General features: G+C 59.2%; 1 protein-coding gene across 1 annotated transcript in view; it reads right to left on the bottom strand.

Moving 5' to 3' along the window:
- Nucleotides 1-16,826, bottom strand: part of TIMP2 (TIMP metallopeptidase inhibitor 2) — a 48,250-nt gene extending 31,424 nt beyond the window's left edge. The window contains exon 1 of the mRNA XM_043585720.1: nt 16,373-16,826. Coding sequence (XP_043441655.1) covers nt 16,373-16,505 — 133 coding nt within the window. The 5' untranslated portion in view covers nt 16,506-16,826. The remainder of the gene's footprint in view (nt 1-16,372) is intronic.

The following is a 16,826-nucleotide window of genomic DNA, read 5'->3' on the forward strand; positions in this document are numbered from 1 at the left end:
AGCCAGCGGCGGCGTTAGAAGGCACACCTCCAGCTCAGAAGATTTTTAAGAGGCTTGAACACCCGACCAAACCTGACGACACTCGATGGGTCGGGAAGACGTTTACAACCCACACGTGGGCCCCCCCAGCCCCGGCTGCACAAGCGCAAAGCGGGAGCGGCTCGGCAGGGACGCGCGTGATCTTTACCTGTGGCGACAGAGAGGCCTCGGACAAGCAGGGCGACGGTCCGGCCCGGCGCTGCCCCGGTCGGACCCCAGCCGGGCGTGGAGGGGACGCGCAGAGGAGCTGGGGGGCACGTGGAAGAGGCGCGCCCACACCCGGGGAGCCCACCCTGCTGCCACCCCACGGGATGGAGGCAGCCCAGCTCACGGGGAGGCTCGGTGAACGTCCAAGCACCGCAGAGACGTCAAAGCAGACGATGCAACCCACGTGCACGGAGCCGACAGACGTGTGTCGAAATAACCTTAAGGGGGCAAGAGGTGTCGACAGCCAGCATGTCTGCTTAGCATCGGGGGCAAAGCTTCATAAAGCGTAACTAATGAAATGCTTCGGAATTAACCTAATTAAGAAATATATACACGTGGTTTCCCCTGGGTGGCTCAGTCGGTTGAGCGACCGACTTCAGCTCAGGTCACGATCTCGCGGTTTGTGGGTTCGAGCCCCATGTCGGGCTCTGGGCTGACAGCTCGGAGCCTGGAGCCCGCTTCGGATTCTGTGTCTCTGCCCCTCCCCTGCTCATGCTCTGTCTGTCTCTCTCTCTCTCAAAAAAAAAAATAAACAGGGGCGCCTGGGCGGCTCCATCAGTGAAGTGTTCGACTTCGGCTCAGGCATGATCTCATGGCTCATGAGTTTGAGCCCTGCATCGGGCTGTGTGCTGACAGCTCAAAGCCTGGAGCCTGCTTGGGATTCTGTGTCTCCTTCTCTCTCTGCCCCTTCCCCTGCTTGTGCTCTGTCTCTGTCTCTCAAAAAATAAAGATTAAAATTAAAAAAAAAAAAAAAGAAAGAAACATTAAAAGAAAGAGAAATATACGTAAATGAGAACTACAAGTTCACTAAGGAGAAAATCTGAATACTAGAGAGATGGGTCTTCCCAGAAAGGATTCACAAAAAAACTAGAGAGTTCCACAAGGTGGGGGGGGGGGGGGCTGTAGCCTCTCTTCAGGAGGAGAATGAAAAACCTGTCCGTGGAAGAAAAATCCTAAGGAACCAAGAGTGTCTGGAGAGGAGCTTGAAGGAGATGGAAAAGTCTAGAACAGCACGATGTGGTGGTGACGAGTATGAACTGTGTGACCCAGCACAGGTTTCTTAACTCTGGGTGCCTCAGTCTGCTCCTCTGTGAAATAGTGGTAACAGCAGCACCCATCTGCACAGATGCTGGCATTCATCACCAGGAAACACCCAAATGCTTGGCAAGCTACTTGGGGAAGAGGGTGGTACTTACTGTGTGTGTCTCCAGATGACTGAGCGAGACCAGCAACACATTACAGGGAGGTGGAAACTGGCCAGGTGGAAAGGAGCACTTGCTAAATGGCTGTCTTGAAATCCTGGGGGTGCCTTGTAGGTAGTGAGACACCCATCACTGGAGGCATCCAAGCCAAGCCCGGATGAAACAAACCTCAGAGACATTTTAAACTCCATTTCTCTGAGCTCTAGCCTCTAACAATACAACCACTGGGCTGCCCAGAGCCTTGGGGTTTGCCCACTTCCTGACTCTCAGCCAAGTTTCCGAGTGGTGGTTCTTAAAGTCAGCTGGGCTTCTGGACCAGCCGAATCAGAACCACTGGGAGCAGGGGGGAGTCATGGTAGAAGAAGAATCCTGGCCAAGTCCCACAGGAGAGTTTTGCACCCACGGTGGGGCTTATAAATCTGTACACCCCCCCGACCAGCTTCAGAGACGGACGCGAGGCACAGACTCTCCCAAACCCATGGGGGACATCAGGCTAGCCAAGGGGGCCGCTACGCCTGACCCAATCGGGGGCTTCCTTTCTAAACGTCCCTTGACTATGTCAATCATCGGGTTTCCCCGAAACCTCACACCCCCAGGTACCCAGTGCTGGTCAGGGGTCTCCCACGACTGACGGCTGTTCTTGCCGCACGATGACTTCTCCCCATTCCCTCAGACAGGGACCTCCGGCGCCAGCCCTGTCCCCAGCCACCACCACCCATCCGGCTGCATATGGAGAGCCCCGTTAGTGCAGGACTTTCAAATCCGCCTTCCAGGGGCACCTGGGGGGCTCAGTGGGTTCAACGTCCGACTTCGGCTCAGGTCATGATCTCGCGGCTCGTGGGTTCGAGCCCCGCGTCGGGCTCTGTGCCGACAGCTCGGAGCCTGGAGCCTGCTTCGGATTCTGTGCCTCCCTCTCTCTCTGCCCCTCCCCTGCTCACACTCTGCCTCTCTCTCTCTCAAAAAATGAATAAATATTAAAAAAAAAAAAAAAAAGAAATTCAAATTAGCCTTCTGGACACGTGGCCTGGCGACCCTGACTGGCCCACTTCCCAAGGCCCTTGTAAGACCTCCCCCCACAAACAGCTGGGCCCACACGGAGCCCACCCCACGATGGATAAGGGGCGGGCACCACTGGAGCTTTGAACGGCCTGCACTGGGTTCTCCAGGGCGCACTGGCCGAGGGAGGCTGGACTCACAGCTCCCCACCTCCACCAGCAGCCCGGCGTCTGCCCCAGCCGGTGACCAGAGGCAGGCCGCTGCCGTGGGAATGACAGAGCTGCTGGCCTATGACATCAGAGCAGGGCTGAAGTCAGGGACGGTGACCAGCCAGCCAGAGGGCGAGCGCCTATGAGGACACCTGTTGGGAGGCTACCAATCACGAAGATTTGCTTCAAGCGGCTGGCATGACGGGCAGACAGACAGCACACACACAGGCACATCGTGAAGGTCGGGGCGCGGGTGCCCTTTTGGGGTTTAAGGAGGGGCCCGGCAGCACATGCTGGTGAGGAGGGCCAGGGGGTCGCTCTTCTGAGCTGTCCCGAGTCAAAGTCGGGGATCCCCAAGATGCTGCCGCCCCTCCCCTCCCCCTCCTGCTCGGAGAGCCTCTGTCCCCACTCAGGTCGGGGACCTACAGAACGCCGCTGCTGAGCAGAGCTAACCAGACGAGGAGGGGAAGGGCTCCTGGCCCTGGCCCCCTGTGGCCACCCACCCACCCAAAATAAGAAACCAGACATGCCTGACCTCGTTTCTAGGGCGGGGGGCACCCTCCGCCAATCTGACAGTCAAGAAATTTAGTTTGGAGAACATGACTTTGGCCTTAAGAAGTCAAGGGGGCTTGGTTTGGAGGCTTGGTTTCTTCCTTTTTTTTTTTTTAATCGTTTATGTTTGAGGAAGAGAGAGAAAGAGAGAGCACAAGCAGGGGAGGGGCAGAGAGAGAGACACACACAGAATCCGACGCAGGCTCCAGGTTCCGAGCTGTCAGCATAGAGCCCGACGCGGGGCTCGAACTCACGAACCGTGAGATCATGACCTGAGCCGAAGGTGGATGCTTAACGGATTGAGCCACCCAGGCGCCCCGGGGTTTGGTTTCTTGAGAGGAGAAGGTTACTAGCGGGAACTTGGCTGAATCGTGGGAATCTTGGGGACAAAAGCCTTTGTCCGGGGCCGGAACCTCCCACCGAAGTTCTCAACCACAGTCTGCCCCCTCCACCCCCTTTTTGTTGGGGTCCCTCTTCCTGGTCCTGCAGGTACAGGGAGTTCTGCTGCAGTGAATACCCCTCCAGCCCCCCAGCCCCTTCAGCATGGTCTTCTGTACCCGCCCCCAGCAAGGGACAAGTTCGGGGTGGGGGTGGGGGGTGGAATAAACACGGCTTCCAAATGTTACAGCTTAGGGGGCCCCTGACGGCCTTCCAGAACGTCCCGGTATGGCCACCACCGTCGAAGACATTTCTCCCGAGCCCCGGTCCTCCTAACACCACCTCAGCAACAGCTCCCCTGCTCTGCGTTGACCTGCCCTGCTCGACGGCATTTCCTCTCTGGGCCCACCACCGGCGTAGGACCAGCCGGCTCAAGCCCAGGCCCGTACCGCTGCGCTCCGCGGTTCGACCCGCACCTTCGCGAACCTGAGCTTCAAAAACGACACGTGTCATTCACACGCAACATAGAAAAATTAGGAACCGCACGCTTGTAAGAGAACGTCTCATTTCCCACCCCCATCTGAACACGCCGCGTTAAAAAAAAAAAAAAATCGTACACCATTTGGTCCCGCAGAGCATCAGAAGCTGTGATTTATTTAACTGCTCCCCTGCTGCTGTGTATGTAGGTGTTTCTAACGCTTCCCTAAGACAAACGAGACGGAAACGAATATCCTGACTGAACGCTGGCACGTGTGCCGAATTCCTTCCCTCAGAAAATGCCTAGATACAGGGCTGCCTGATGAGACGGGAGACTGATTTTTAAAGGCCCCGAGTGGCAAGGCCGAAATGCCCTTCCGAGCCTCTCAACTGCTCGGGTTAAGACAGAATCCTACAGTCAAGCCCTTCCAAGGACAGCAAGCCCCTCAGCCAGATGAACCAAGCCACGGGAAGTCCAAAGCTGTGACATCCGGTCCCATTTCTAGAGACGCGTGCCAGGACCAGGCTCCTTGCATTCCTGGCCTGAGCCCTCAGCTGCGTGACCTTGGGTGAGTCATCCAACCAGTCCCCGTCCAGACAGGAGAGGACAGCGGCCTCACCGAGGCCTCGTAACCAGGAAGGGACACGGGAGGCCCTTCTGTGCTGGGAAGGCCTCGACAGCTGGTATCTTCATCTAAGAGACGTACAATTGGGGGCGATGAGCCCTGGGTTTTCAATCCCTGCCTTCCAGAACTGGTGCACAAAAAGCCAAGGCCGCTATAGATTTGTTCCTTCCTTCTCCGTCCCGGAGCCACCTCGGATGAGGGGACAAGATGTACGCAACTGGGCGGCCTGCATCCTGGCCCTGCTCTAGCACAACCCTCCCCCCCTCCTGAGATGCCAGGCTGGTCCTTTCCTCCCAGAGACTTAAAAATTGAAGGCTAAATGCTAGGAGACCTGTAGACAGAAGCCCCCAGGAGAGCACTTGGGTATACACGTCCAACTAATAACCCTGTACCCAAAAAGCAGGGCGCCTTACGTGCCCCCAAAGCCAACCGGCCACAGGGGCCGCCACAATCCTCCTGAAACGCGCACTCTCCTCCGAACGGAACAGGACCCTCTCCACGGACCTGAAGCCCACAAGTGATGCCAAGTCCCCTCTCTCCCGGCCCCTGACAAATGGAGCACCAGCTCTCCAAAGCACCCTGGACTCCGGGCTGGGACTGCGGCCGGGACGCCCAGTGGCCTTGTGACCTGGGCAAAGGGGCAGGTAATCTTCCTCGGCGTGGCAGCGCCCGGTGGTGACGTGAGCCCAGATCCCGCTGGGTACGTGTCAACACGCAAGACACACGGCCCAAACGGTATCACTGCCCCACACCTCTGCGTGCAACACACTCCTGGCTTTATTCTCACTCCTGTCCTTGCTTTCCGCTCTCTTGCACCTCACGGGACCTGGGGGAGGACACGGTCGCCTGGGGAGGGTCAGCCAACGCAGCACGGTGAACTCTCAGCCACCGGGCGTGACCAGCCACAGAGGCGGAGCCGCGGACGGTCGAAGGCACAATCTCTCCTTGGCGCTACGATCTCGTGTGATCGTCAAGCACACGGTCCTCCTGACACGTGGCCTCACCGTGAGTCCACCCTCGAGCCCCGAAGTCCCCATCCGGACGGGGGGGAGGAAGGCAGCTGCCACGAGCTGGCCCCAGGACAGCCCGGCTGGGCTTCAGCGGCCAGAGCTGGCCAGGAACGATGCAGGTTTATTTCCCGCGCCAGCCGCGGCCTCTCCCTAAAGAGCTCCGGGACGGAGCATCGTGCTGGGTCTCAGAATCCTGGGTGCAGCGGGGGGACCGACGGCCGTCGAGGCCCCCTCCCCCTGCACCGCACTCTTTCGCAGAGCCTTACTCGGCGTCTACGAGGGCACGGCCTCCAGAAGTTCAATCCTGCTCGTACGGAAGAGGAAATGGAGACTCAGACGGGCACAGGGGTTGGGATTCGGAACCACTTCTGGCTGGCCTTTCTCCCAGTACCTTCTACTTTGTCTTCTTTCTCTTACATGTCGGTCCGCTTTCTCATCCCGCCCTTGGTGAAGAATCAGCAGTTGAAATGCTTTCTAACCAGCGCCTTCGATGACAGTGACAGGGGTGAGGGCAAAGCCCGGTGCTGCGGTCTCGTGCCTCACCGGCTCTGTGAAGGTGCCCCCAGCCCCTCATGGGGCTGCCAGGAAGGCCCAACCAACATCTCCAGGGTATAGACCAGAAAGGGACAAGTAAAGCCTCACCCCAAGCCAGGTCCTGTCCCCAAGGACACACCGATGTGATCTCGGGGTCTCTCTGCCCATGGAACGTTCCACGGCAGAAAGCCGGGGTTTTGCCCTGCAGCTCATCTCTGCCACTGTGCTCGCCGGCTTGAGCCCAGAAGGGGGAGGGGGGGTGGATTCTCCGTATCTTTGAGGTCAGTTCGGGGAGTGACACCCCACAGGCCAATAGGGGAGAGGGGAGCCGGCACCAGAAAGCCCACACGTGCAGCCGGCCCTCACGACGGCCCCCGACCGGGCTCTGTGTGCCACACTGCCCACCGCTCGGCTCTGCTGCCCGGCTCAGAAGCCGCTGTGGGCCTCGAACTCCTGGCGCACGGGGCTGCAGCCCAGGACACCGGGTTAGAACAGCAGGCTCCAGCGGTGGGAGGAGGCTGAGGGCCACCCCACGCCTCCCGCTAAGAAACCGCAAAGGGAATCCAGCTCAGGGTCCCCTGGCCCTTGTGAAATCAGCCAGCGGTGACGGCCGCTCACCCCCGCGAATGTACTAAAAACCAGACTCCTACACCTGGAACAGATGAACAGCCATACGGGAACCGCACCTCAGTAAAGCCGACGGAACTCACGGTCCGTCTCCGAGGCGGGTGAAGCATGACGGGTGTTCTGAGGGGCCACGAACCCTTCAGTGTGCCCGCTTCTCGGGGGACCCAAGGCAAAGTCAGGCGGCTCTGGGGCGGCACGTGTCCCCAGGCTCAGTGCCCTCACCCGATCACGTGGGGGCCTCTCCTCCGCCTCTCCCCTCCCGAGGAAACCTCACTCTGTCCTTACATTTCCTTTTCCTCTTTTTTAATGTTTATTTTTGAGAGAGAGAGAGAGAGAGAGAGAGAGACAGACAGAATGCAAGCAGGGGAGGGGCAGAGAGCAAGGGAGACACAGAATCCGAAGCAGGCTCCAGGCTCCCAGCTGTCAACACAGGGCCCTATGCAGGGCTCGAACCCACAGACTGTGAGATCATGACCTGAGCCGAAGTCGGACGCTTCACCGACTCAGCCACCCAGGCGCCCCGGGGGAGAGAATGTTTAAAATGCGAAACCAGGGGTGCTGGGTAGCTGAGTTGGTTAAGAGTCTGACCCATGATTTCGGCTCACGTCATGATCTCACGATTCACAGGGTCCGAGCCCAACTCTGTGCTGACGGCGTGGAGCCTGTTTGGGCTTAGTCTCCCTCTCTCTCTGCCTCTCCCCTGCTCACTCTCTCTCTCTCTCTCTCGAAATAAATGAAAATAAACCTAAAAAAATAAAAATGGGGGAAAGGAAGGAAACATAAGACAAAAAGAGAGAGGGAGACACACCGTAAGAGACTCTTAAATACAGAGAACAAACTGAGGGCTGCTGGAGGGGAGTTGGGTGGGGGGGAGGGGCTAAATGGGGGATGGGCATTAAGGTGGGGGCACCTGTTGGGATGGGCACCGGGTGCTGTATGTAAGTGATGAATCCCTGATTTCTACTCCTGAAGCCAGTATTACACGACAGTTTAACTAACTTGGATTTAAATAAAATTTAAAAACTAACAAAACAAGATAAAATTAAAGAATAAAATAAATAAAACTAAATAAATAAAATAAAATAAATTTGAAAGCACTCAGTGCAACTGGGCTTTTAAAATAAACACGTCCTGGGGCGCCTGGGTGGCTTAGTCAGTTAAACGTCCGACTTCGGCTCAGGGTCATGGTCTCACAGTCCATGAGTTCCAGCCCCGCGGCAGGCTCTGTGCGGACAGCTCGGAGCCCGGAGCCTGCTTCGGATTCTGTGTCTCCCTCTCTCTCTGCCCCTCCCCTGCTCCTGCTCTGTCTCTCTCTGTCTCAAAAATAAATAAAAACATTTTAAAAAAAACACTTAAAATAAATACGTCCTAAAGATTCTTCTAGGTCACAAACGTGAATCCGTAACACCGCTGAAAATGACAGCTGAATATTTTGCTGTCAGGATAGAGCTTCATTTATTTGCTCATCTGCAGTCGATGGGCTATAACCTCTGAGCGAGAGGTCTCTCACCCTCCACCCTCCACCCTCCCGCCCCAGCCAAGCTCTCGTGGCTCAGAATCCCGAAGGTCGGGCTCCTCTATTAACACCTCCCGTCTTCTCGGCTACCTGCCCGTTGCACGACCCCGAGCAAGTGACCTCATCAGCCGTGCCTCACCGTGACCTTCTATAAAAGGGGATAACAACTGAACGGGCAGGGCTAACACCAGGAACACGCGGACATACCTCCAAGCACTCGGCACTTACTAGCAACAGCCGTTATTGTCACGTCCTGTGCCCTTCCCAAACTCAGGATGATTTCCTGCCTGGCTGCCCGCAGGCGGCCCGGGAACCCGGCCTGTGTCTCCCCAGCTCCCTTCCCTGTGCGATCGATCACCACGGCCTCTGCTCTGTTCGGTGGGGGTGGTGTGCACAGCACAGGGTCTCACGTGGAGACAGCGAACAACCCCCCCCCCCAAAACACACACACACACCAGAACCCCCTGTGAGCAGCGTCCTAAGCATTTTACCTCTGCTTGTTCTTGTGATCCTCGCCCACAACCCTAGCAAGTAAGTAATTTGCCATCTGTTTGGAGCTGGAGAAACTGAGGCAGAGGGCACTGGCCCAGGACCTCACCCCTCTGGACGCTGGCATGGGGCTGCACGGCGGCCTCCCTAACAGGCTTGTTATAAAAGCCAGCTCCCTCGTTTCTGCTGACTCGACTTCCCCTCTGTGTTCTACTTCCCCTTCCCTCCCGGGCCCCCCCCGCCCACCCCGATTTTCCACCATCTGCTGAGCCACGGCCAGAGGCTTTCCCGTGTAGACCCAGGCTCTGTATCCCAGCAGAACTAAACGGGGAGGGTAGCCCTGAGCACGTGAGGGGATACCTGGTCTCTGGGCACTGAGGGCGAACTCCAGAGACGAGCCCCCACGAGCCCTTCCCGCCCCTGCCCTCCCCACCAGGCCCACCAGTTGCTACACCTGCCTTCTGTCTCCCGAGACCTCCCCCACTGCAGGCACGGGCTCCTGGAGAACTGCAGGCCCCTTAAAATCGGGGCGCCTGGGTGGCTCAGTCCATTAAGCGTCCAACTTCGGCTCAGGTCATGATCTCGCGGTTTGTGAGTTCGAGCCCCACATCGGGCTCTGCGCTGACAGCTCGGAGCCTGGAGCCTGCTTCCGGTTCTGTGTCTCCCTGTCTCTCTGCCCCTCCCCTGCTCCTGCTCTGTCTCTGTCTCAAAAATACATAAAACATTAAAAAAAAAAAATCGCTCTCCTGCCCGCAGCTTTGTGCCCCTCCCCCACCCTGGCATCTAACAGTTGGGGGGGGGGGCGCACAAAATCCTGCAGTGGGTCCCATCGCCGGGACTCCAGACTCCACTGCCGCACCCGGGCTCAGAGCTGCCCGCATTTCGGTTCCAGTGACACTTCTCCCCACGTTCTCCACTCTCCCCTACGGGCCATACAATGGCTGTTTCCACGGTAGCGAACCGGCTCTTGGAGGTCACACAGCCCTCTGAGAATCTGGTGGAAGCCACCGCCCCTGCCTCGGAAAATCCGGGCACGCACACACATACGCGTGCGCACACACAGACACACGGCTTTGCTTGCGGTTTCAGGGCTCAAGACCCGTGTCCCCCGCCCCCCCCTCCCCCGCCACCACCCCCCAGTCTATCTTTGGATAGATGTCCCTACGGCCCGGGATAGGACCCTTCCTTAGAAAGACTCCACCTCGATGTGATTCTTAGAGTAAACGCTCGTGCAGTCCGCCTTGCTGGGGTCTCCAGAAGCCTAACCTGGGGTACTATTCAGACACAGCGGATCCAATTTTGTCAGCTGCAAAACACGATGCCTCTGGGTCCTGTGCACTTTTCCCTGGAGCCACACGTCCACACAACGACGGAGGCACCGAAGGATTCCAGCCAGTTCAGGCCTCAAGGGGCCGGGGGAGTGGGTCCTGGGGGCTCCCAGGTCTGGATGGGGGAGTCAACTTCAACCTACCTGCCCTCTGAGACACAGGTGCTCCTGACCATCCCTCCGTCTGGAAGTCCCCCTTCCCCGCCTCCCTCAGCCACCTCTGCTCCCAAACTCTAGGCATCTCATCTACCTGCTTAACCCCTGGCCGGACACCCCCACGGCCCTCTGGCTCCACACCTGCTCAGACCCTTTAGCACCAAGACAGAAGTCTGGCCAAGCAGCCTCAAGACCTATCTACCCATTTAAAGTTATGTACAAGTACTGCTGTCAATGCCTATACTAAAGATCTAGAACATTCTTTTTGTTTTGTTTTTTTTTTTTTAATTTTTTTTTCAACGTTTATTTATTTTTTGGGACAGAGAGAGACAGAGCATGACCGGGAGAGGGGCAGAGAGAGAGAGGGAGACACAGAATCAGAAACAGGCTCCAGGCTCCGAGCCATCAGCCCAGAGCCCGACGCGGGGCTCGAACTCACGGACCGCGAGATCGTGACCTGGCTGAAGTCGGACGCCTAACCGACTGCGCCACCCAGGCGCCCCTTGTTTTTTTTTTTAATTTATTTTGAGAGAGAGAGAGAGAATGAGCGGGTGAGGGGCAGAGAGAGAGGATCCCAAGCTGTCAATCCTGCACTGACTGTGCAGAGCTTGACACGGGGCTTGAACTCACAAGCCGGGAGATGATGACCCGAGCCGAAATCCAGAGCCAGATGCCTCACTGACTGAGCCACCCAGGAGCCCCGAGAACATTCTTTTCTCAAACCAAAAGTGTCCTGAGTAGCCCACACTGGAGACAACTGCTCTGTGCAAACATTGGCAGGTACCAGAATCACCTGGACAGTCTTATAAATACCAATGCCCATGAGGGGCCTGGGTGGCTCAGTCAGTTAAGCATCTGGCTCCTGATTTTGGCTCAGGTCATGATCTCAGGGTTGGAGAGACCAAGCGTTACACGGGGCTCTGTGCCGACAGTGTGGAGCCTGCTCGGGATTCGCTCTCTCCCTCCCTCTCTGCCCCTCTCCCAGGTGCACACTCCAAATAAAAAATACCAGTGCCCATGCCCCGAGCCACAAGGCTCCAATTCGGGACCAGTTCAGACATCTGCCTTCTAGCCAACTCCCGGGGCCACCCCTGCTGTCATCCACAGGTGCACATCCTCAAAGGCTTGCCTTGGGCCCCTGGAAGGGACACAGATTGCACGTGATACACCACAGAGGGGTCATCTGGCCCCTCGCCCCCCTGCTCTGCACCTGGAACTCTCTCTCACCGTTCCCTGGGTGGGTGGTCCCTTTGCTCGGCACACCCCCACGCTGCCGCCACGGATGATGCACCTAACCACGTCTGGGTGCATGGTCCCCCAGCCCTGTCCTCAGATTCAGGGCTCACACTCTCCCACCTTGGCTCCTCAGCTCTGCTTTTCTCTTTCCAGGAAAACCAGCCTAGTCATGGGGCCACCTGCCCTTGGTCCCTTGTGCGCGTGCTTGCGGAAGGGTGAGGGAGCGTCCGGCGCAGGGGAGAAGCACTGGCCCCGCCCACCACGCTGTTCTTTCTTCTCTGGTCTCCTCCAGGCCCTTCTCTCTCCTGCTGCGTTTCCCAGGGTCCTCCGGGTAGATCTCTTAGCCACTTGGGAATCTGAGGGGTTCACCCACACCTGCAGGCCTCGGGCCTCGGGTCAGTGGCTCTGCATCTGGCCTAGGGTGGCTGCACGTCCTCCCTCCCCACCGACCCCATAAGCCTGGGAAGGGGTCCACATCCTTGTTCTCAATGCGCTCAAATGCCGCCACTGGACCTGGACCGTGCGCCCGGCACGGGGGTCTGCCCGGCGGCCCAGCTGAGACAGCACAGAAGAGAGGCAGGGGCCCAGCCCACCTGCCGCTCACAGACCACAGGCCCCAACCGCAAATTCCCGAGGACCGAGCAGGTCCCGGCTGCAGGCTGACACCAAGTCCTCAGCCCACAGGCAGGGGCCACGGTGTGGGGAGAGCTCCCTCCACCCACCGGCCACGCCCGGCACCACCCGCACGCATGTGTCTAGGATACATCTCCACCCTCTGTCTCCCAACCCCGGGAAATGCCAGCAGCCCAGGTTCCAGGGACTCCCTGGGGAGAATGCATCCTTCCAGGGACACTGTCCAAACCCGGGCCCAGGGGCTCCAGTCCCCTCCGTGGCCCCCCTCCCTTCAAAACCTGCTACTTCCAGATCCTAAAAATGCATTCCCCTCTCACACAGGTACTTGATTTATCATTTACCCAAAGCACCTGGAGTGTGGCCATCAGGGTTGGGGACTGCGGGGCTCTGCCCACCCTGACACACCCAGCACTCCCACACCACCTGGCACTGGTGTCCGGAGGTCCCCTCCTAAGGCGGGGGACAATGCCTCCCGTGGGGCGGAGCCGGCCACGCCATAACGGCTTGTTGAAACACAGCCCGCCGTGAAAGGGTATACACAACACCAAGCGGGCAAGCACTCTATAGGAGTCGCCAACGGCAGTTTTAAAGAGCCACCCCCACCCGGCCCCCGTGCACTTAGGGCCTGATTCAACTCACTGGAGTCTTATCTGCCCTGGTCTTCCCGGACACGTGCATCCAGTGAAGACACGGCCATTTCCGAATGCTCGCTGTGTGTTTTCTGCAGGTGGCCACGGTCTGGCCCGCCCGGCCCGGCAACCGGCAAGCGACCTTGGCGGTGGGCCTTTCTCCGCTCTGCCGGAGATCGCCATGGGGGTTTGCCGAGAGCAGGGTCTGGAGATGGGAGCACCCTGAGAAAGACGCCATCGTGGGCCACTCTTCTGGAGCCACGTGGCCTTGGGTGCTGCCACCCAAGCCAGAAGTGAGATTTTCTTTGCCAGATCCAGGGAGCTCCTGGATTGACCCAGGACTCCCAAACTGGCCAAGTCTCTCAGCTGGCTCAGTGTCTGGAGGCTCCCTCCATGGTGGTACTGCTTGGAGAAAAGGCCCAAAGCTGGTCTGTGGCCAGGTGCCGGGGGCTGGGGGCTGGGCAGGCTCGCGGTAGACGGCCACGGACTCCATTAGGTGGTAGGAGCCGGGCCAGCAGCACATGGGAGCAGGGCTGAGACAGGAAACGTTTCCCGTTTGTCCTCATTTGCCTGGAAAGGATGGGGAACAAGGCCTTCCAGGAGGGACCCAGGTCTTACCTACTGCTCCCTTCATCGTAAATTTCACAACCTCATCATGAGCTCCTTTTCCTGAGCACAGTTCCGGTCCTACAAGCTCCCAGAAATCCTTACACAGGCAGGCAGACAGAGATCGGACTATTTCTTAAGCCAACTGCCTCTCGTAGACACCAAGCCAGTTAACGAGCCTGCGTCCAGCCGACAATTAAAGGAGCCAGCACAGCACATTCAAGGTCAGCGTTTAGTAACCCCAGTGTGTGTGAGGCCATCACCCTTCACGGGCCCCTGGGTCGCGGCCACAGCCGGCCGTGGTGGCACGGAATCACCTGTGGCGCTTTTAAAACCACAAGAGCTGAGGTCCAGGCCCGGCCCTCTGTATTTACAAAGGGACCCAGCCTTGAGTGGTCTCTAAAAGAGTCCCAGGCAACTCGGTTCTGGGCCAGAGCGGGGAATACAAGCAGGACTTAAAAGAGAAGCAGACACAGAAGGGCCACGGCCTTCACCGTGAGGTTTACTCCACGGCCACCCTGGGGTGCCTCGGCTCTGTATCCCAAGGAGATCGAACACAGAGGGGCCGACCGGGGCAGCCGGTGTGTGACGAGCTTCCCCCTAAAATTCAGGTCCACCCAGAAACCTGCGTACGTGACCTTATTTGGAAATAGGGTCTCTGCAGATGTGATCACGTTAAGATGATGTCATGCTGGATTCAAGTGGGCCCGAAACTCAGTGATCGGGGTCTTTCTAAGGAGAGAGAGATTTGGACAGACGCGCGCACAGACGGACCCACGTAAAGACAGAGCGCAGGCTGGAGGGACGCGTCCACAAGCTAAGGAGCACCAGCAGCCAGACCAAGCTGCGAGAGAGACCTAGAGCGAATTCCCCCTCGGGGCCCCCGGAAGGAGCCAATCCTACCCACACCTTGATCTGGGGCTTTGGGCCCCTACACTGTGAGAGAAGCAATTCCTGTTGTTTTAAGCACCCCCCCTTCACCCCCCAGTTTCTGGTGATTCGCTACAGCAGCCACGGGACTCTAACGAACTGGGCGTCGCAATGCAAGTCTGGCGTCGGTACCCCGACCGGCCTCCGAGCTGAGACGGGGTTAAAAGTGTAGGATCTCCGATGCTTCTGATTTGGAGAATTGGGACACACATGCCAGGAGATCCAGGCAGAAGAGAGAGGAACCACAAAGCAAGAAGCCCCTCGACCCCGACCCTTTGCTGTCTCAGCTTACTGGGCCAGGACGCGGCCAGGAATTCTCCCTCCGGGGCCAAAGAGTGTGAGGTGGTCGGTCTCCAGGGCCAGCCCCTTCCTGCTTGGTGCCTGCGAACCAAGCCCAAGCACCTTGCAAGACTCGGTTCCTTCTGGGCCTTGGGACCATCCTGCCCCACGGCCTGATGGTCAGAAGTATGGCCTCGCTCTTAGCAAAGGGGCCTGGCCAGGCCGGGACTCCCAGCAGACACCCCAGAAGGAGGCCGATGTGCATCGCCCTCAAATCCTGCTGAGCACCAAACCCAAATCGGGGAGCCGACCTTACCTCCCCCCAACTCGGGTTTTACGGAAAACTAGTCCGTAAGCATGGACCACGTCCCACGCCCAGGTGGCCACGGCCATGTGAGGCCCACAGATAAGAACCCACGAACACTTCCTGGGCTGGCAACAGCTCAGAGGGCCAACTGGGGTGTGGCCAGCAGCCATGGGGGTGGGGGTGGGGGGATGAGAAGGGCATGGCTGACAACAGAAGAAACCCAGAGACCCTGGCTCTGCGTCTGCACAGGTGAGGGCGGCCAGCCCCACCACATGTGGCCTGGCAACCGGATGCTTGGCTGGCTGAGACTCAGGAGCAGAACATAAACCTGTTGAAAAGCCTGGGGGTGGTGAGGGGGGGGAGCGGGATAGGGGGCTGCAGTGGCCCACCTGCTGGGCATCTGTCCTTCCGGCTCAACTGAACTTGGCCCAGGAGAACCTGGCTGACCCTCACCAGGGCAGTTGGAGGCCTGCATGGAAACCTCTGGGGCCCAGCTGGTTCCTCCCATTTCTGCTGGCTTCTCCCCACTTGTCCCAGCCCCTGTGTGGATCACACCTAGTATCTGGCTTCTCCTCCCTCCCTTGCCTGCTCCCACCACTGGGGGGAGGGGGGGTAAGGAGTCCTGGGGGTAACAGATATTTTCTTGAGGATTCTAAACAGCCACACAACCCCACTTGCCCCACACAGCCTCGTTCTTGTGCATGTCCTGAAAAAGCACTCACCGGGTGCAAACCACTCAAGGACCCTCCTCCCTCTCCCCCGACAACGGCCCTGGGTTGGGTGCCCCCTGGGCAGGGTGCAGATTAAGGAGCTGCCTTTGGGGCTCTAGCTGCCTCTCGGGGCTGCCCCTCTGAGCACAGGGAAGCCGGCCAGAGGAGGGAAGCTTCCACTCTGCCCCAGTTTAATCCTGCGAACCCCCAAACGGGGCTGGAGGGAGGGGCCCAGGCAGAGAAGCCCTTTGGCACTCAGCTCCAGGCCACAGAAGGCCAGCTCCATGTTATCCGTGCAAGTTTCTCCCGGGGTCCCCAGGCCTCCAGCCCCCCGGCGCCGGAACTCTCCCCGTCCCACGCTGTGTCCCCCCACTCTCCCCGCCCCCCGCGCTGGCATCCCAGGGCCCTCCGCCTGCCAAAACCCGATCCGTTCCCTGGCTCCCTTCTCTGGGGCTGGAGCTGCAGCGGAATTTCGGTGGAATTTTGAGGTTGAGAAGCATCTCGGCAGAGAAGCAAAGAAAGGGAGACGGAAGGGGGTGGGAAAAAAAGTGCGATTTTGGCGTCCACTTGCAGGATTCGAGAAGGCCCGAGGGCCAGGGTCCGGGGCGTGGGCCCCTCGGCCAGCTGCGGGCGGGCGGGGCGCCCGCGGACCCTCGGGGAGGCGGGCACCGGGCCGGGGCGGGGTCGCCGTCCTTACCTACGTCTGCATTGCAAAACGCCTGTTGCGGGTGCACCGGGGAGCAGCTGCAGGCGTCGGCCCGGCGCAGCAGCGTCCCCAGCAGCAGCAGCAGGCCCAGCGCGAGCCGCAGGCTGCGGGCCGCGGAGCCCATGGCGGGCGGGGGCGCGGGGCGCGGGGCGCGGGGCGCGGGGCTCGGCCGCCTCCGCCGGCTCTGCGAGCGCTGGCCTCTGGGCGCGCCGGGGCCGCGCGGGGCTCGCTGCGCTCCGCGGGCGCGCCCTCCGCACCTGGCCCGCGCTCGCCCGCGCAAACTTTCCCGGGTCTTTGTCGCGGGCCGGAGAGGGGGGCGCGCGGGGCGTGGGGCGCGGCTCACGCGGCGGCGAGGAGACGGGTGGGGGCGGCGAGGCGGGCGGGCGGGCGGGCGAGCGAGCGAGCGCGCGACCCGGCGCCGGCGGCTTCCACTGCCTTCTATGGA

The sequence above is a fragment of the Prionailurus bengalensis genome, chromosome E1, assembly GCF_016509475.1.
Source record: "Prionailurus bengalensis isolate Pbe53 chromosome E1, Fcat_Pben_1.1_paternal_pri, whole genome shotgun sequence".
Taxonomy (NCBI): domain Eukaryota; kingdom Metazoa; phylum Chordata; class Mammalia; order Carnivora; family Felidae; genus Prionailurus; species Prionailurus bengalensis.